Below are 21,653 nucleotides of genomic sequence, written 5' to 3'. Positions count from 1 at the left end.
CTTAGGCTCTTGAACTTCTATGGTTTCATGCCAGGCTGGGAAGTCAAGGTTTTAGTTCTCTCATCCCCAGCCTTTCTTGTCTTGATTTCACCATCTACATGATGGGTTCGTATAACACAAGTGCTGTTTTGCTAAAGCTGTTTTGAGTCCTTGTAAAAGTGCATGATGAAACATATATGAGAGGCATTAATTGCTCAAGAGATGCTAAAAACAGCTACACTAATGAACCCAGCACCACAGTGGGAATAACCATGCACCATTTCTGAATTCATCCATGGATTACTTCTTCTGAGCTTGACTTTTAGTTCCTGGGAGAGGTACTTTATTTTAAATGGGAGAGCAACTTACTGGAAGTTAAAGACCAGCTTCCAAGCATCCCAGCTGCTCCCGGAAAGAGTCATTTTCTCTTAAATGTCTTGAGGAGGTAAATGGTGGGGAGCAGTGTTATACACCCCATTCTTGGAAAACAACAAAGTTTGCTCCCTTAACAACTCCCATGAAACAGTTCTCTGAAGAAAATATATTTGTATAGATAGATATAAGTTTTCCCATAGTTTGGCAAATTCCAACAGAGATGGCAGAAATGCCTTAAAAGGCAGGGTCAAGGGCTTCTGCACACAGATCAATCCACCCTCAAAATTAATAATGATAGTGCAATCAGAAAAATATAGCACCTGATGGCTTTGTATATTGACATCACCCCTTTACACACATGACCATAGGGACATTAAGTATATGTCCTCCTCTGCACTCAGACCCTTCTCCTGATAAACTGAGCTCCACGAACTTATGCTCATCTTGTACTGTATTTTCTTCTACCTTCATTTTGAAGAGCTTTCAGCTGCCAGCAAAAGCTCAATACAATGAAATCTTGGCACCATTCAACACATTGGCTGCAACGACAAAATTTTGTTCTATACCATATTATTTCAATACCCTTAGAACTCTAAATTACCCAGAGTATTTCATTGAGATGGTATCAGTGAGTGTCAAATACAGCCTCAAAGTGTACCTGTTTGTCAGCAGTATGTTCTGGAGACCTCCAAATCCTTCAAACTACAGGCAGCCTGAGCCTGCTCCCCCATGAACCACATGCGGCACACAGGAGTCTGGTTATTAGGTGATCAGCTATCTTGAATTTTCTCCACATAGTCAACAAATATATTGAGATGGCTATTTCTTCCCCTAAAACCACTGAGCCACAGGAGCATATGCTTTCTGGAGACCTGAAATGCAATTGCTATAAAAATGAAATACTATTCTTGGAATACCTATGTCATTATTTGAACTGGATCTCCTTTACAATGAAATGGTTGCTGCCTAGCAACTAATGCAAAAGAAGAGCCTGACTCTATCTCTACCTGTTTTTTTAGGTTTTCGCCAGTAAGAGGAGTATGAAACATATACCATCGCACTTGCAGTTTCGTGTTTTTACATGTACAGAAAGAGTGATGATGATGTCAATGGGGTCATCTTCGTTGCCAATGCAATATGGATTTAGAATGCCAGCTAGTGATTGATTCCAGCTTTATCCATTGTGATTAACCAGTGAGATTATTTCAAGTAAGTAAAATTAATGAGAGGGAAATGGTGCTATCTTTCCATAGATTCATGTGTGGAAACAGCATCCTGCAGTGAAAAGAGTATGAGACTTCAGATCCGAAAACCAACCTGAACCTGGCCACGTCCCTTATGGCACATAGCCTTGGGAAAGTCGCTTAGCTACTGTGACTGTTTCCTTAAATGTACAATGGCTATGAAAACAATATGGGGTTACCTAAGATTGTTTTGAGGGTAAAGTTAGATTAATTACATGAAAGGAGTTTATAAATGGTAAGCTGTAAAAGCACCATATGCATTTTTATTATTATTAAGTACCTAAATTTAGTCAGTATTACAGTTTAAGAAACCTCCAGAAATTTGTCTTTTAAAAAAAATCCCTTAGATTTTGTTATAAGTAATTCCACACTGGCTCATAGAAAGCTTCTGTTTTAATCTTTAAATAGCTTAGGCATTTATTTTTGAAGTAGAGGTTTATTTTCCTAAGGAATTCTGAAGGTTTTCTTCAAATGAACAAGAATGACTCAGGTTTTCAAAATGTTCCCTTGGAACTTTCTAGGTGTCTCTAACTGCACTCATGAACACACTTATGAATTCTGAAGGATGTTGTTACGGAAAAACTCATATTGCAAAGACTTACCGCTCAAACATTTCCTCCAGCTAAAGGTAAAAGGCCAGGCTCATCTAAAAATATATTTTGTAAAAATCAAATGGGGCTGACTATGCCATTTCAGACATGCAAAGTGCACATAAAGTAATCCTAGTTTCTTCACTGGCCCCCAATTCATGGTACCATCACCTCACTTCAAGTTCCACTGTGATTACAACAAATCACAAGGTCTTGTACTGAAGGTGGAATTTAAAAGGAGCAGTACCAGTCTATAATCCCTGCAATCATTTCCTGGCCCCAGGAAACTGGATTTATTTCCTCATCTCGTGCAATGGAAAATTCATATAGTTTTTACAAAAAAAAAAAAAACACCGCAGAAAGCTCAATCTTGACCTTCCGACAACTGACGGTAGCACATTATTATTCACAGAGCTAAGTTTTATGCTTAGACATAAAAGGAATGTCCATCTACTCAGCCAACCAACCTTTTGTCAAGGCCTTTCTCTATGTCCTTTGTGAGGTCTGGCTGGGCCCACAAAGATGAAGCACATGGGTCTCTCTCCTCAATAGAGATTAATAAGCCACTAGATTGTGAAAATATGGCTATTTGCACACAGAGAGGATAATGGGAAAGGGTGAAAAGAGGACCAGAAAAGCTGCAATACGGAGGTAATAAGCAATATGCAAATATAGGCAAAGATCTTAACTCTGCCACTTACCCAGCTGTGTGACTTGCAGGCAAGTTGCTTAAACTCTAAGCCTCAATGTTCTTCTCTGTAAAATGGAAGTAATAATAGTCCCTACTTAACTGAGGGTTCAATGAAATCCTGAATGTAAAATATTTAGCAGCTTTTGACACACTGTAAGCATTTGGCAAAATCAGTAACTTATAATGATTAATATTCATAGGTAGGGAGATAAGATAATAATTGCAGTCAGTATTTGAACACCAAGGAAAGCTTTTTCCTTCTCTGAGCTGTACTTTACAAAAAGCTTGGAAGTGCATGGATTGCCTTTGCTGCTTCTGGGAATGGCCTTCAGAGGCCACTGGGAAGGACAAGAGGAGTGATGTCTGCGGCTTTCCAGGACATTGTGAAAAATGGCTGGTGTTTGTGTCCTCCCGAAATTCACATGTTGAAATTCTCACCCTCAATGTGATGGTTCTAGGAAGTGGGGCCACTGGAAGTGATTCAGTCACGAAGGTAGAGCGCTCATGAATAGGATGAGTGCCCCTCTAAAAGAGGCCCCTGGGAGTTCTCTCACTCCCTCCACCCTGTGAGGACATCATGGGAAGAGAACTGTCTGCAGCTCCAAGGAGGACCCTCCCCAGAACCTGACCATGTTGGTGCCCTGATCTGGGACTTCCAAACTCCAGAACGATGAGAAAGAAATGTCTGTTGTTTCGAAGCCACCCAGTCTATGGGACTTTGTTACAGCAGCCCAAGCTGATGACAGCCATGAAAGCCAAGTAGCCCCGAGGTTGTGCACTGTCAGGGAAGCCCATGCTCAGCAGCTTCCCATCTAACTTGAGATGCTGAGGACAGTGTTTCAATTGCAGAGGAAAAGAAACATGCCACACCTTAGTCTTTGCATTGAGAGGGGGCCAACTTAAAAGGGAGAAAGTTTTAAATCAGGCTCTTCCTTCAAAACTCTCTTACAGATAATGCTTTCCGTCTGAGAGAGATTGTCTCAAACTCTGACACATCCATAGGACAATGATGAGATCTCAGGCCTTTCAGCCTGAGGAATCTTCCCGAAGTTTGTCTGTAAATGATACATGGAACCCTTTCCAACCACTTCCACATAAGCTTATGTAAAGCTCTTTTTATCTTTCAACAAATTGCTTTCAAGGTTTTTTTCAAAATAACAAGAATGTATTTTTCCCTACAAGTTTGACATCTTTCTCATGTACAAAGGAATGACACATTTTTTAAAATGTACTTTGGTCCTTTCAAGGAGTCTATTTTCTGGCTCTTTCCTGAAAGACTACATGATACACAAAAGCAGTCGCCTTTTTTAAGGAAAAAAAATAATAAATTCACCTCCTCAACATTTACTTCACAGGCTTGAGCAGTTTTATTTGTTCAACAAATATCTAATAACAATCTACATCTTTCAAAATATATTCTGCTGTTTGGCCTGGTTGAAATAACCGATGGAACATCCCAGAAGGCTGCGCCTTCCATTTCTGAAATACTTCAGGACAGGTAGCATCTGCGAAGCTTCTTTCTGTACTGCCAGAGCATGCCAGCCAGCCATTGTCTGTATGTACAAAGTAGACATCATCAAGACAGGCCAGAAGAGAAATAACCTCTGTCCTGGAATCACAGGGGACAACTCTATTTCTAGTTCCTCAGTCTTTATCAGCTTATCTATTCCTGACACTGTGAAGCTCTGAGACCCTTCTCACCCAACCCTCCATGTCTGGTTTCCTGCTCTCAGATGACCTGCTGGGAGTTTGGGCTGCTGCTACCTGATTCCTCTGCACACTGACTGTGCCTGTCTTCTCCGACCTCTGCCTTCTGTCTGCTCCAATTTCCAGAACACTGAGAAGCAGCTTTCTCCTCTTTGCATCCTCTAGTAACAATGCACTGTGTTTTAAAAAGTTGCAAAAGTACATATTCTATACCTTAACGCCAAAACCTGTCAGTTACATTTCTTAAGTCTATGTCTATCTCATTTGCATATTACCTGAATAATTTTATCATCAGCTACTGACATTTGACTAATGTTCTGTATTTTGAAGAATAATACACAAAGCTGTTCCTTAACTGGACTTAAGGATAGATAATATCGCTTTGACAAACACACATATAGCATGTACTTTGTGACAGGCAGCATCATAAGTAACAACTCATTTAAATGTCAAATAATTCTACAGGATGAGTATTACTACCATTACCATTTTGTAGACAGGGAAATGAAGACATGGAGATGTTAAGTAACGTGTGCAGGCACACGGCAGGCAGAAGTGAAAATATGGACCCAGGCGGCAGGGCTCTTCACCACTACTCTCCTCTACCTCTCATGTAATTGAAAGGTAAGAAAAATAAAATTTAATTGTGGTTTAAATATTACTGTTTTGAATGTTCTCCTCAACATCTAACAAAGCCAGGCTATTAATATTACAGCTTAAACCAGAATTGGCTCTTTTATCAGAGCATTATTTATGAGTCTGGAAATCTAAAGGCAAATTTCCATTTCAGCAAAACTCAGGTTGGATGTAAGAATGACAGGAGCCCCTGTTAGAAAGCTGTTGCCTTTAAAAACATGCCGTTTGCTTCATTTCAAAGGCTCACAAAACTCAGGGCTGGAAGGAAAAAACATGAACATTCATATGCAAAGATCTTTCTTCCCACCTCTACCCAATCACAGCCCCCTCCTTCAGCTAATATGCACACAGCAGATGATTTAATTTTCTCTAAAGTAACCCAAGCAGTGCTCATACTGCCTCTCCCTGAACACGAAGGGTGCCAGGACACTCATGAGCCATTCTTCAAGTGCTCTATATGGTACATGAATAAAAAGTAGCTGGTGCTTTCCGAAGATTTGGTTATTAAGTGGGTTAAAGGCAAAGCAAAAACTTAGAATCACTAAGTGGACTAATGCATTCTTTCTAAAATAATGTTTTCACCAAAGTCAATCGGATGAGTTGCAAGGAAAGAGTGGGTGAAGTAATATAGAACAGAGGTGGCTGGAGTGACCTCTGGTTGGCTGGACAAAGGTCAGGACTCCAGGAATGCTGGGTAGCCCTTTTTCTGCGTTTTTCAGTTGTAATCACTGAAGGAAAAGTCAACAGAAAATTCTCTGAGGAGAAAGTCAATACTGCCCCTTGGAAAGGGATGAGACAGACAGAAAGAGAACTGGAGAGCTAATTAGTGCTACTCAGAAGGCAAATTAAGGCCTTTTCTTTGACAAGCTGCAAATAGCTGGTTAAGTAAGAATTTCTGCCACCCCTCTCAGCCTCCAACAGCTGGCCAAATGGCTGATGCAGGTACTCACACAGGAAGCTGTAAACAGAAACGCAGTCCTGGGCTGATGGACAAAGTGTAAGTAAGAAATAGGCAGAGGTTTCTTTAATAGAAGAGAAACTCGCAATTCAGATGAACCAAAAATGAATAACAGTAGTAATTTATTTAAAGATGCCAATTAAATACGTTCATTCAATGAATACTTATCCAACACCTACCGAGCAAGAAGAATCAGAGTCAGCAATTCAAATGATCAGGTGTAAGTTCTGTCTTCAAAGGACTTAACAACTTAGTTTGGGGAATGGTAATAATTACACAAGTTAATTCTGTGGAGGGCACTATGCCATGCCCTTTACTTAAAGTAACTCATTTAATCTTCCTAACAAACCTGTAAGTTAGGTATTACTATTATCTCATTTTAGAGATAAATTGGCTGAGCCTCAAAGGAGTTACATAACTTCTCTGAGATTAGCAGAAAGACCCTAGTCTAAGTCCCCAAACAGAAAATGACACTTCAGTCCTAACCTAGCTAATTTAAAGTGCCATATGAGGACAGGGGAGGACCAGCCACTCATCACCCAAAGTGGGCCCTTTTGAGCTCACACCAATTGAGGAGTTTGCCTGGTGAACAGGCTGGCAATGAGTTGTGGAAGCATTATGGGCAAACAGACTTAGCTTGGTATTTTTATTTCTCCAATTATCTGCATTGTTGTGCCTTGAAACAGGTTTCGACCAGCTGCAACAACAAATTAGCCCATTGTTATAGGCATGTTGAGCCAATTAAACTTTAATGAAAAAGTTTCATGGCTTAGATTTCATTGTACTTCTGACCTTTCCTTGAAAGTTATTCACTGTACGAAAAGCTCACATGCCATTATTTATTTGCAGTAACTACTGTCTCAAAACTATAGTTATAAGGCCTCAAGAAAAATAATTAGTCTCCACAGGATCAGTGTTACCAACGCATACCCATGGAAGAAAGTAAATGTCACAGCCCAACGTGTAGGCAGTAATTCTTCCAGATGCTTCTGGTCTCACAGTGTACTCAATTTCAAGACTACCTTGGGGTTGCGTAGGGAACACGTTCTCAGTTCCCAGGCCAAAAGAACACAGAGGATGTAGACAGCCTGGGCTCTCGATGGGAACCCTCATTTCCTCAGATTAGAAAGTCCAGTGTTGGAAAGAGCTCACTCTAGTCTAATTTAATTTGTCCCCATGAGGCAATGCTACTGTTTGTTGCCACAGCAGAACTGAACATTAGCAAAGACCTCTCTTCAACTTCCCTATCCCCAGATTCCACAGGACCCAATAGTGTCACTCTCCCAGGAAAAAATTAAGTCTCTAAAAGATCACTTACAACAGAATAAGTACTCTGAATAGTGGCTGAATTGAAATCTTGCCCAGTGTGTATCCTAACTGAGGAAATCAGAGTCAGTACCTAAGTAATTACTGAGAAAGGAATTAAATTAGAACCAAGATTTTAATCTGATCCTAAAGTCCTTAAAAATCTAACAGATGTGCAAAGCACAGATACAAACAAAATAAAATAGATTAACAAAAGAGGACGCTACATACTGATATTCAGGAGAAGAAAAGTTCCCCCATACACTATTGATCACGATGCGAGAAAAACAATGTCCATTTTACCCTATGTGGCTTCCAACTCCTCAGATGTCTTTCTTGTAATAACAACCTTACTTTGCAGGACAAAACACAAAACAGCAATACTACATTCTAATCATCAACCTGTAAAGAATAATAAATATCTTTTTATATGTTTGCCCAAACTAACATGTTTAATACTCCTTGTTCCTATTTCTATCTCTTACCAAAAACTTCCCTTAAGAAAGATTTAGTATTATCAGCCTGGTTTATAAGTAGAGAAACTAAATCATAGTCATCAACATCTCATAAGCAATGGTCTGCCCAGACAAGCAAAATTATGCTTCATCACTCATTCTATACTGCCCAAAGATGGATAGATGGTCCAGCTCTTCACTGGATCTAAGTTCACGTACACAACGCTGTGTGAATTTTTTCAAAAGCATATAAACCTCTAACATGGATATCTTCATAGTGGGTGCATGCAGGTGGTTTTGTTCTCAGAAGCAAAACCAACATATTTGCAATCATGAATTTATATTCATTTTTATTTCTGAGATGGTAGAAGAGTTCCTTAAAATTATATAGGTAAAGGGCCACAATCCAAAAAAAAAAAAAGGTATTCTAGAGATAATATATAATGACCTGTAGTGTATTACGGATGAGGGGGAAGAACAGCCCACACTGCACACACACATGCACACACATATGGACACATGGAGAGAGTTCAAACCTAAAATAAACGTTTAGGGAAGCAGCATGATGTGGTCTAAAGAGAAAGCCCTTTAGAGTCATCTGGGTTTAAATTCTGCCTCCTGCCCAGCTCTATGCTTAAGGTTCATTTTCCATAAAATGGAAATAGTCATAATCACATCATAGGACTGTCATGAAGATTAATTAAGACAGAATATACAATAAGGCTTAGCCCAGCACCTGTTGCATAGAAGACAATAAACATCAGCTACCTTTTCCTTCCCCTCCCTTATGTGTTTCTGAAGGCTTTTTTTTTTTTATTTTACTGACTTAAATGGGAATTCTTACAGCAGTTTAAAAAAAAAGTTCCTACACATTATATAGTCATTTACACATATGTATCTGTTGCAGCACCGTAATTTGCAAAGAAAATAGAAGTAGTAATTTTAAAAGAAAAGTACTAGCTCACTTGCACTGCCTTTTCAAACCTTCAGCTTTATAGTCGACAGAGACTATTTGCTCTAGGGGTGCAGATTCTGAAATAAAGCAAAAAATTCTCATGGGAAAAATGGTTCTCAAAAAAAGCCAACAAAGGAAAAATAATGAGGGGAAATCTAGGAGTATAGAAAGGAGTTTATTTTACTTAACAAAGTAGAAGTCAAGCAAAATGAATTATCTGCCTCCAGAAATGGTTATTTAAAGGCTTTTTGTAAAGGGCTCTGGTTCCTAAAAAGACAGGAGTCACTGCATATGCCCACCCACTCCTCATTTATTTTTAAACCCTAGCTTATATGTTCCTTAGCAACAGAAGGAGCAGATGAGACCCCCCTACACACACACACACACACACACACACACACACACCCACACACACACCCTCTCCCAAAGCCCCCTTCTTTGTGCCTGTTAAGTTTCTTTCCAAAAATATCCATGTTCTTCAAAAGATATTTTTTGCCTACCTGCAAATCTCCACTCCTCCACCTCAAATGATCCCCCTTACACAGGCAGCCATGCTCCATATCCTAACTAAGCCCTTTCACTCAGGCTGTATTCTTTGAGGCCTTCCTGCCTCCTCTCTATAAGCTCCCACCAGGCCCCGTCCTCAGATGCCCCCAGAAGGGAGGTGGTGTGGTCCTCACCGAGGAGCTGACCCTCAGCTCCTGCCAAAGCTGCTTTTCTTTTTGCAGACCCTTCATCCATCCCACAGTAAAACAGCCAGCCCAGCTGCAGGAGTCCAGCACGAATGGCCACCATGGTGAGTGGGCAGGCCACTCATCATGACTCCAAAACAAGTTAGTAACAGTGATCAAAATGAAGACACTTTCCTGTTACCCAGGGACAAACATGCTCCAGATGGGAGCACCTCTTTTTTCACCATCTTTCCTCTGACTTTGAGACCACTTGGCCTGGTTTGGCTGGGTAGCATTTATGAATTCAAAGATCAGTTGTTTAATTTGGTGGCGGTGGAATCAGGGTGGCAATCCCCAGATATTAGTGTGCATAAACACCTGAGGAGCCTGTTAAAACTTCCCACCCACAGACAGTTTGATTCTGTAAGTCTGGGGTGGTGAGCACTTTTAACCAGCCACCTGAGGTGACACTGATGCAGGTGGTTCATTTAATTGGAGTATAAAGCTTTATTTAAAAGGAAATGATGTTTATGAAGTAGAATCCACCTCCATGGATGGAGTGTAAAATAGACGCAATGTTATATTATTCTATAGAAACATGCTGAGTCTGTGTTCATGTCTATGTTTGTGTGGGTACACACTTACACTTGCATGTGTGAGCATGCACTCAGAAAGCCACAACCCCACACAACATACATTTTGAGGAAGGAGGCTCAGAGACTGACCCCTGCCAACAGGCAAGCTGAAATGATTTCCCTTGCAAACTCTGCCTTTGTTTTCCTACCCAATGAGGACTTTGATGAATACCAATGAGCCAGGAGCAGCCCACGCTGTGCTTCATGTAATCACCACCCCCTTCCAACTCACAGCTCCTAAATTAGGTTGAATGTAGTCCCTGTTCCCCCAAGGGCCAGACAGGCCATCATAACTAGGAAGTAGAACTGCCTGTGTCCTAGCATACCTCCCTAGAGCTACCCCTCTCCCCACCAACTGACTATTTTTAGAAACCAAAGTATAAAAAGAAAGATCCATTTGGACCTGATCTGTGTGAGTAACTAAGAGAACAACTCAGGTGGAGAACTCCCCCAGCGCATGGAGAACAAAATGCATGCAAGGAACGCAGAAGCAACAACCTCACCAGGAAGGCGTTTCAGGAGTCATCAGAAGTCAACACTCAGACACAGAGCACATGCCCTAGTGACTGTGGCCTCCAGGCCAGGTGATGCCTGTGGGGATCCCAATGATTCACACACCTGCCCCCATAAATAAAACACACCCTCCCAAACCCACACACCTCTGTCATCTGTGTTTGCTTACATAACAGCACATGGTGTGACAGGCTTAATACTTTATATGGTTTTCGGGAAGGGAACACTAACTCAGAAAGAGTAGGGTTACAAGAATGTTTTCACTGACCCCTTTTCCAGAAACTCTCTTAGCTCCAGCAAATGCACATCTTTGTAAACCTATGCTTGCATGTTACCTTGACCTTTCACATCAACAAGCAGCAGACATAGTGTCAACAACTCTTCAAACCTGTCAATATCTTTATTCTTATCTGTGGAAGGGAGGGGAGAGAGAGGCCCTAATAAATCCTAATTTCTCCTTGTTGTATTCTAAAACAACATGGGGTTATCTTTTATCCTAATTTAGAGGCCATTGATCCCACACTGTCCTTGTCTTACACATACAATCATCCTTAGGTACCAATATGGTCCCCACTCTCACCTTCACCCCTAGCTTGCCAGTGGGCTCCCCACACCCTCCTCCAGCCAGGAGAGAGGCAGGGACCATGCAGGCATGGAACCCCCATAGCCAGTGGTGAATCTACAGACATAAACCCATTCTTCCTTCATTGGGGATTTTGAGGCAGGTCCAACTTCCACAAGGATTTCTCCTCAGTACAGTGCTGTTCTTTTCTGTCTGTAAGAGTGATCTCAGCTACCAAGTTAGTGCCAAAGGTCCATCCAGTGAAATCTGGAAGGCGTGTGTGGGGGGGTTGAAGATGATACCTGCTTAGGGGCAACTTTGATGACTTCTCTTCAGAAAACTAAGCATCTCTGAGTCTGTAACCTTTCTCTCTCTCTCTCTCTCTCTTACACACACACACACACACACACACACACACACACACACACACACACACACAGTTTCTGTTGTTCTAACCTTAGGGACCCAAAGGTTCTCTCCTGCCATGGGGGAAAGCAGGCGTTGCTTCCCTCCAACCTGTAATGATAGGATGGGGAGAGGACAGACATCCCCGGGAGGAGAGGGGGAAAGGGGGCAGGAGAGGCATGGAAACAGAGAGGTGCCCAACTCTGCGGAAGCGCCCCTTGCTGGGGGAAGAGTGGGTCTCCAGCCGCGGCGCACCTGTCTCGGCTGCCGGCTCCCCGTGCCTACCTGTACGAGACCTGCTTCCGGAAAGTTAAGTTCCTCAGCTTCTCCTCCAGCGCCTCGTCCTTCTCCTTCTGGCCGGCGGCCGGGGACTCTTCCAGGGCAGCGGCCCCTGCCGCTGCGGCTGCCCCTGCACCCCGCGGGTCTGCGCCGCCCTCGGCGCCCAGGCAGCAGCTCCCGGCGCCGCTTCCGCTACTGCTGCTGCCGCCCGTCGCCCCCTTCTCCTCTCCCGCCGAGGAGCTGGGGTTCATGGCGCCCGCTCCGGCGGCCGCGGAGGGAGCGCAGGCGGCGCAGCTGCAAAGACCGGGCGGGCTGGCGGCGCTGGCGGCGGCGGCGGCGGCTGCGGGAGCGCGGGCAGGTCCGCGCGCCGCTGGCAGGGGCAGCAAATGGCAGCCCCTTCCCGCAGCATCCATCCGCGGCTGCACCGCACCGGGGCATTGTGGGAAACTCCGCTCACTCCCCCGCCCCGGCCAATCAGAGGCCGCCGCTCCCCGCCTCCCGCACCCTCCCGCGCCGGCCCGCGCCCTCCAGCCCCGCTGGCCTCTTCCTACATCCCGAGCGAAAGCCCGGGCTGAACCTGAACTCTGCCCAGGGGCGACGGGCTGCGGCGGAGGAGGAGAGAGAGGAGGAGAGGCTACGCCCCCGGGCTGGGGACGCCAGGGCAGGCACGGCGGGCATCAGGAAGGAGAGCGTCCGGGGAACTCCGAGGAGAGCGGCCGCGCCCTGGGTCTTGCACCGCGAGGCTGGGACCAGGACCGCCGGGCGCCCACCTGGGTCTTGAGCCCGGCTGCCGACTCTGGGCCAGCACCCTCTCCACCGCCGCCCTCCAGCCAGCAGAGTTGGGGCCCGCAGCAGCCCCCGGGCGCGGGAAGGTAGCGGGAGCTGCATTTAGGGGAAAGGGAGGTAGCTAGCAGGAGCGCCGCTGGTGGGAATGTTGGAGCGAATTCGCCGGCGAGTGCCAAGTCGAAGCACCGACCTCCAGTCTCCGGGCCGGGCCCCCAGCATCCCCGAAATGCGTCCCCACCCAGCTCCTCGCCCGGCACCTTCCTTAGGCGCAGCAGACGCTCGCTAAACAGCGGTTAATTCGATTGAATCGGATCGCAGGGCCCTCGGTGAAGCAGAAAGGCGGAGGGAATCCAGGAGGCAGAAGTGAGGACCCGAGCGCCTGGCGCCGCTGTGGTGTTCGGATAAGGAAATGAGGCGGAAGGGGCTTCAAACCACTTGAGACCCCACTGCTGAAACGAATCCAAGCTGCAGAATTTAACTGTCCACCTCAACGCCAGTTTTTGTTTCTAAGATTATCAAACACTGTGTGGTTTGAGTGATGTGCTGCAAAGTGTTTAAGACAGATTGTTTCCCAAATTAGGGGTTTCCACCCAAGAAATTGCTGCTGTCGGCAAACACAGAAACGATCTATGGGTTAAGACAAGGTGGAGTTCATAACCAAACTACAAACCTACATGTACGTGGTGGTAAGAGAATCAGACCAGTGAACAGTTTCAGGTTGGCGTGGTGTGCCCACGAACAAAGAATTTAAGACTGGAAACAATCTAAATTGCTTGCTTTCCCTTTATTTCCTCACCACTAAAATTAGGAAAATGAACAGAGATATATCGAATCTTTTCTAACACCCATATTCTGTAATTCTCCTCATATTTACCTTATAATAAGACAAAGATAAATGCATTTTCGTAGTGCAGGGAGGAAAAGTAATAATAAAAATTAAATCTGCTAGCAGTTATGAAGCCCTCCTTTTTATATACCAAGTGCTGTGGAAGCACTTCCCCCATCCACCTCTGCGTTTCCATAGCACCTCTCAAGGGCTTGGACACGTGCAAGTACAAACTGGCAAAGCCAGGAGTCAAGCCAGGCTGCTCAGTGGTCTTTGTGCTTCACCTCGGTTTAGTGCACCCCGTTTTCAGAAGGGACAGTCGTGTATTAGGTACTTCAACAGCAAGATCCATGAATATCTAGCACTTCCCTTAAATCAAGCAAATGTCATCCTAACCCAATTACTGGGACAGCCCCCTCACTACTCCCACTTACTTTCAGCTGTATCTTCCCCAATCCAGTCTGAAGTGTGAGCCCCAAGATGCTTCTGCTTTGTCACGGCTCCACTTAAAAACTTCCGATTATGTCACATTGCCATTGGGATAAAGTTCAAACTCCTTAACTGATTTTGAGGGCTACATTGGTGGGTGGTGGAGCACTGCCCACTATCCCTTCATATTGTCATGACAGTGAGGGTCTGAACTGTTCTGTGTGCAAACCCCACATGCTCTCTGGTCTCGCCATTCCCACCTTTGCACGTGTAATTCTGCTGTCTCTTCTTTGCTTCTCCTATTCCAAACATTTGCCAAGCCAACTACTACACCTCCATCAGATTTTAGTTTACATGTCTCTCCTCATGTTTCTCCCTACTAGAAGCCTCCATTGATCATCCCTTTCTAGACTGTGATGGGCGTACCTTCCATAGCTCCCATTGCACCATTGTACTATACTTGGACCACTACAACTGTCATGTGTCTATTTCTCCCAGATGTATATAAAGGCTATATGTTGTTTATCACTGTATCCTCAGTAATAATAAGCAGGTAACATAATAGCCTAACTGTGTATATCATAGGTCATCATTAAGTGTTTATTGACTGAGAAAAGAAATATACATTGTTATGAACATAATAAAAATGTCATTTTTTCAGAACAAACAGTTTGATAATAGATGGTTTGGTGGGGGGAGGGTATGAAAACAAATGCTTTCCCAAATTGTTGATGTACTTTAGTAAAATCTCTGATGGTAAATTTTACAATATCTATCCATTTTTGAAATGTATAACTTAACAAACCAAGCAATTTTACTTCTAAAAATTCATCCTCTGATATACTTGTAGGTATGCACAAGGAATTTAACAGTGAAAACAACCTAAATTTTTATTCATCCAAACAATGGAAGTCTCTGGAGCTGTCACGATAAATAAGGCAAGTTAATTTTCATTAGTATAAAACAATCTCAAATATATAGCATCAACAAAAAAAGAAAAACAATGCTGAGTATTTAGTAGTATGCTGTCATTTATGGAGAAAAGAAGGTCTATAGAGATATAAATATTTCTGGAAAGATACATAAGAAAATGGTCACAGTGAAGTGGAGTTGAATGGCTCTAGTAGAATCTTGAGGTTTTGCCTGATTCAATAAATACATACCAACAGAAGACAGAATGTCTCCCAGGCTATCAGAAAAGCCAGCTGGAACTGTCAGGTGTGTATTTTATGTTTCAATAGCATATAATGCATTTTAAACCGAGGAATATTGGACTTAAAAAGAAACAGTCATTGAACATTAACTTAAGACAAAGAGACAACTGAGAAGTACAAATAATTCCAGCAAAAAACAAATTAATTTTGTTGTGGGGTGGACTTCTGAGAAGTTACTTAAAATATTAATCATTCTCTTAGACAATTTATTTTCCTTTCTGTTTTTCAATGATCGCCAAGTAACCTTGTAATTACTCATCCTCCTTCTTAGTTTCCTTGACACAAAAAGTGGAATCCTTGAAAATGGGTCAGAAGCATTCTAATCACAAAAAGAAATTGACATTCTGCTTTGAAATTGCGTGGCATGTGATTTGGAGTAACATAAGTACATAACCAAGAAAATGAGCATCTCTGAGTATATTGAAACATCCAGTGTCTGGACCTGAAAGTCTAAACTCAGTCCTCAGATGGGCAATAGTTCCCTCACTGGACCCAAGGCCATGCCCCATTTGGTGGGCTTCTGAACTCACCTTTCTATTAGTAATTACTGTTCAACCTAAAACAGGTATCATCCTAGTCTTAAATACCAAACTTGAGTCTCATAAATGCTAGACTTGATAAAAAGGGCTTCAATGTGAAGATTAAAAGAAAGAAGAAAAAAATTTTAAATCTAGGTAAGACTATAAGACCAGATAATAATGAGAACATTACATCTAACATTTTTAAATGTATGTGGTGTTCAGGAATTTCAGGAATTTTCCAGAAATAACACAGAATCATGTTTTTTAAAAAGCAAGTGACACATTTAAATATGCATATGCACACATTGAAGACCTCTGTTATGCGTAAAACCAGTGAAAGATAATAGAGCTTTTGGAAATGTAGCTGAGGAAGAAAAGAAAAAGAAGTTTCCAGAAGTAAGCTTCTGTGTATCATGTTGTGCAGAAATGATAACAGCTCCCTTGTCAAAGCCCACAAGGCCATACTTGGTCTCTTCTGTGCCTCCTCCATCCCTGCAGTCCATCACTTTTTCACTCAGCTCTCCTAACATCCCATTTCTCACACATGAGGTATTAGTCCATTTGCACACTGCTATAAAGAACTGCCTGATGCAGGGTAATTTATAAAGGAAAAAGGCTTAACTGACCCACAATTTTGCCTGGCTGGGGAGGCCTTAGGAAACATACAATCATGGTGGACAGTGAAGGGAAATCAAGGACCTTCTTCACATGGCCATAGGAGAGAAAGAGCAAAGAGTGAAAGGGGAAGAGCCCCTTATAAAACCATTAGATCTCATGAGAACTCATTCACTATTATGAGAACGGTATGGGGAACCACCCCCATGATCCAATCACTTCCCACCAGGTCCCTCCCTTGACATATGGGGATTACAGTTCAAGATGAGATTTGGGTGGGGACACAGAACCAAACCACATCACATGCTAAGCTTATTCCTGCCTACCTATAAAGCTCTACCTAAGAGGTTCCCAAACTTTCTCAGTTCACACCACCCTTACTGAATGTCTCAGTAATTACTTATCCTGGCACTTCTAGGCTGAGATTTATAAAGACAAACCTAACACTTATTATTAGATATTCAGGTGCTAACAATTCAATAAACATTTACTTCTTGACAACATTAGTAGCTATTTGAAAAAAAAAAAAAAGACCATAAATAGAAAAAATGTTTGTATTTCATTTGTAAGCAGCCACAATCACTTACTAATGAGTAATAATAATGAGCATGACACAACCTCTCAAATCTTAGGATCATATTGGACACTACCACCTTCATTTCCTATTCCATACCGATTTTCAGGTGGTATTGCTCTTTAATACTGCATTAAGTTGTAACCACCAAAACCTAGCTTTGCCAACATAATGATGTCACTGAAAGAATGTAGTATAATCTAATGTTGAAACTATCAACTACATTGAGCCAGTAGTATGCATGGTGTCTAACAAATGTCAAGTATCTCTGAGTTTCCCTCAAAATTTTGATATATCCTGCAGTGCCCCTGGGAATGTACTACAGAAACCTGAGCACTTCCATGAACCTGAACACAGTTCCTGAACTCTGGCTCTACTTCATATTTTTGCATTGTGTTTGGTTTTGCCTGAGTTCCTTAGAAAACAGATCCTGAGGCAAAGCTTACAAGCTAAGTCTTTATGTAAAGTTGTAATCCCAGGACTCAAGAATGAAGGGAAAAGAGAATCAAGGCTGAAAAGGAGGGGAAAAGTAAATTCAAGGTGGTGAGTTATGAATGACTACAGCATCACAAAACAACATACCTACTTTCTTGGTAATCAGAACTTCTTCCAGACAGGACCCAAGGCATTACACCTAGAAACATTTTGATACAGGAAAGAGTGTATATTCTCTGCCAGTCTTCCTGTCTTCTGTTGAACCTGGTTGAAATTTGCCCCTTAAAGAACTAATTAATTCACCCTCACCTCTTGGTTGTGTTGCTGGCTGTTTATGGCAACTGCAAGGGAACCCAAATCCCCTAGTGATTGGAGCTTCCTCCAAACCTCTAAGGATACAGACTGATTGCACCGTAGCACCAACCTGTTGAGTCTCCTTCTAATACAATCTCAGTGGAATCCAGTCATTGGGAGAGGCTGAGGTCACTGGCACAGATGGAATATGAGACAGTGGCAATGGCAATGATGGCTTGAGTTCTCCATTGAGCAAGCAAAGACACAAGGGTGTGAGAGAGTAGATGGAGCCCAGCCATTTATGATTCAGATCTTATTTCTCATGTTATCTCATCAGAGAAGTCTCTTGCTCCCTAAACTGCCCTTCTCAGTCATTGGCTGACATATAACTATGTCTGTGTTAAACTGTGCCTGTGTTAAACCTAGAGTTAAAGATTGTCCAACTTAGATCATGGCCATAAAAAACATGAAGCTGCAGTAGGAGCTTGCTGAATTAGTATGGAGGAAAATATTTTAAGTTCTATGGATAAGAATTGATTTCAACAAGCAGTCTCTAAGCTAGACCTAACTAAATATAGAAGCCTAATATATTGTTAGGAGGGAGGAGGTTTTTAGATCACCCAGTCCAGCCCCCACTCATGCATGGTGCTCCCACAGCATCTCTTCATGTGATTATTTTTAGGCTTGAACAATTGAAGTTACAGAAGAGTCACTAATTTCTAAGACAACCTAGTCATTTTCAACAGGCTCTGTTATAAAGGGCTTTCCATTTTTTAAATCATTATTTCTCATTCAAACTGCTGATGTACCAAACACAGACACACACACACACACACACACACACACACACACACACACATATAATTTACAATGATTCTGTACTTGAGAAGCTGGTGTTGGGGGGGCAAATGGAAGAATTAGTTTGCATTCCCACTAAATTTCCTCTTGCTGTTTTCTGACCCTCACTCTCTCATTGCATTCACTATTTTTCTTGGGTTATTTATCAAGAGCAGGCCTGATCTGCAACAAACTTAATGAAGTCACCAATAAATCTCTGAAGAGGGTAAGGTTAGTATCAGAATGTGCAATGCACTCCTAGAAACTTCAATTCATTCTAACAGTCATTGTTGTACAGGCAGTTGGTAAATGTCTGCTTGTAATTGTAATATACTGTTCTAGGTACTAGGAATTCAGTAAGGAAAAACTAAAGACACTGCTCTTTTGCTGCTGAACATTCCAATGTTTCTGTATAGCTACTAAAATCCATATTAAAACATTCAGCTGGACTCTCAATGAATCTGCATTCCTGTATTTGTGTACAAAGTTTGGTTGGCAGACTATGCCTAATATTCTTTTTATTGCATTTCACTAAGGTATCAGGCAAGAAATGCTATTAAGGAAAATGATGCTAATCTAATATGACTTCTTGATTAATCCATTTAGATTTGTAGGGAACATATATTTACTGTTTCAACACATTACAAACACTTTTTGAGCCTCTACTACTATATGAACATTCTGTTAGTGCTAAGGATTTAAAGATGGGTACAATGAGATAACTTCCCTGAAAGGGTTTACCATTTAATTGTAATAAATGAAAACCATTTTCTTTCTTCTTCACTTCTTTTTACATAGAGTAATAAAAGTCAAGTGGCAAATGCCATGACCTTTTAACTTAAAAGCCATTCGCATTCCCTTTCTTCACCTTCCTAGAATGTAGAGATGTACAAGATAAAATGCTTTCTTTTCCACTGCCCTAAAGTGAAGTGTGACTATGTGACCTAGTTCTGAACAAGAAGATCAAAGCCAAAATAATCAAATAGGGCTTCTTCTGGAGATGTGTTTTATTAATACAGAAAGATAATATGCCCCCTCAGTCCTTTGCCCTTTTCCTTCTTCGTGCTTACAGAGGCAGCTCAGTACCTAGAAGTATAGTAACTATCTTGCAACTATGAAGATGAAAACCATTCACTAAAGATGGAAAAGTCGGAAAAACGTAATAGGTCCCTGATAACTTCTTTGAGCAGTTGCCAGCCCAGTACAGTCCACCTACTACTAGACTTTTTATTATGTGAAGAAATTAAACTTTGATCTGTATAAGCCACTGTTGAGTAGATTCATTTTTTTTCTTTACTTGCAGCCAAATGCACTGTTATTACATGTCACAAATAAATTCTGAAAAATATTTTATATATTGATTGAAATGTTCATAATAATCTATAAAATGGGACATTTGGACTATATTACCCCTAAAATTATACTTTTGTGGACAATTTCCAAACTTAACTATAAAATTAGCAACATTACTCTTTAATCAAATAATCTCACTTCTAGAAATGCATCTTAAGAAAAAAATCCCAAGAAGATTCTGAGTAAAGAAAGATATTTGTTATACCATTGTTTATAATGTCAAATAAAATAAAGTGATCTAACTTGGTCAACGACAGGAAAATAATTAAGTAAATTTTTCAATGTTCAGTGAAGGAATATTATGCAGACCTCCAAAATAATAGTTATGGGTCTAAGTAGAAATAATACAAATTGCAGATGATGTGCTACATGAAAACACTAGAATATAAAATTAAGTGATACCATCCTTGAAGTTATATAAAATATGAATAAACAAAAGGAACACAAAACAGGATATTAGTTGACTTTAAAGGTAACTCTTAATTTTTAAATTATTTATAGTGTTATTATATCATAGTTGTAATTATAAGACATTTTAAATGATAAATATTATTTTATTAAATACTGTATTCTTTTAAAAATATCTTCTCTTGTGCCTCTACCAGGGACAGAGGTATTACAAACCTATGATTTAGAACACTGGAAAAATATAATCAGAACTATAGATTTAAACAAATGACATGAAACATTTTAATTCAGTATAGAGATGCAAAATTGGGAACACGCATAAAGATTAGAGTAGTTCCACTCAAAAATGAACATGAAATGTGAAGTCAAATAAGGTAAAGAAATTTGGTTTTGGTTTTGTTTTCCTTGAGTGTAATGAACAGTGAAGTTATTTTAATGACCAAGATTGTCTTTTGCACAAATAAAAATGGCAATAATAAGATGTCAGAGCTGGAAGGGATGTTGGAGATATCTGTCATCACCTTTCACTCACAAATAAAGAAACAGACCTTGGGAAGTTAAGTGACTCACCCAAAGTCAGTGGAGAATGAGGAATAGAGTTCAGGTCTTTTTCAATGTTATTAATCACTCAGAATAAACACTCATTAAATAAGCATTCATTAAGTACCTAGCTACTCTGTGCTAGCTGTGTTTGGACATCATGAATATACTGGACACTGTTTGGCATTCTATACAAAGATAAGTTGGGGACATCACCTACTCATAAAGGATCAGAGTTTTGTGAGGTGAACAACAGGGTAATAATCATAAGACATATTGACTTAAGTACTTGCATTCTACTAAGTTCCAAGTGCCTTGGAGCATAACCCTGAAGGACATAACATTTGGTGCCTGAAAAGTCTCAAGAAAGAAATGATTTTCACCTTACCTCTGAAGGCCTGAGTGAAATTTTACCACCCAGAAACAGCATATTGCAAAAGCACAGAAAAATAAAAAACCTGGGTGTTCTATAGAATGTGGAATACTTTGATATGGCACAAATCTGAAATGAGGGTAGGTGGCAAGAAAGAAGTGGAGGCAGATGAGGCTAGAGAAGGGCAAGTTATAGATACTTGGAGAGATTCTTCTATTTTGAGGATTTTGAACTTTGAGGAATAGAAAGATAAAATACATGGATTATTCCTGGTCAGAAAAAAATGATATAATCATATATGAGTTTCAGAAATTTATCAAGATGTGGAGGACAAAGCTGGACAGGAAGAAGCAGGAAGACAAGTTATGAGCCTATTGAGATAGTCTGTGCAAGAGATACTAAGGACCTGATACAAGGCAGTGACAGTGGCCTAGGAAAGGGAATAAATATTTGAAAGATATTGCTAAGGTATAATTTTTTAAAAATTA

General features: G+C 41.3%; 1 protein-coding gene across 2 annotated transcripts in view; it reads right to left on the bottom strand.

Moving 5' to 3' along the window:
- Positions 1–12,373, bottom strand: part of DGKI (diacylglycerol kinase iota) — a 450,254-nt gene extending 437,881 nt beyond the window's left edge. For both annotated transcript variants that reach the window (XM_037729856.1, XM_017504298.2), the window contains exon 1: positions 11,967–12,373. In XM_037729856.1, the coding sequence (XP_037585784.1) occupies positions 11,967–12,373 (407 nt within the window). The remainder of the gene's footprint in view (positions 1–11,966) is intronic.
- Between the last annotated feature and the right edge of the window lie 9,280 nt (positions 12,374–21,653).

The sequence above is a fragment of the Cebus imitator genome, unplaced genomic scaffold, assembly GCF_001604975.1.
Source record: "Cebus imitator isolate Cc_AM_T3 unplaced genomic scaffold, Cebus_imitator-1.0 Scaffold319, whole genome shotgun sequence".
NCBI lineage: Eukaryota > Metazoa > Chordata > Mammalia > Primates > Cebidae > Cebus > Cebus imitator.
Note: the sequence above shows the minus strand (reverse complement) of the source record. Positions and strands in the feature narration are given on the sequence as shown.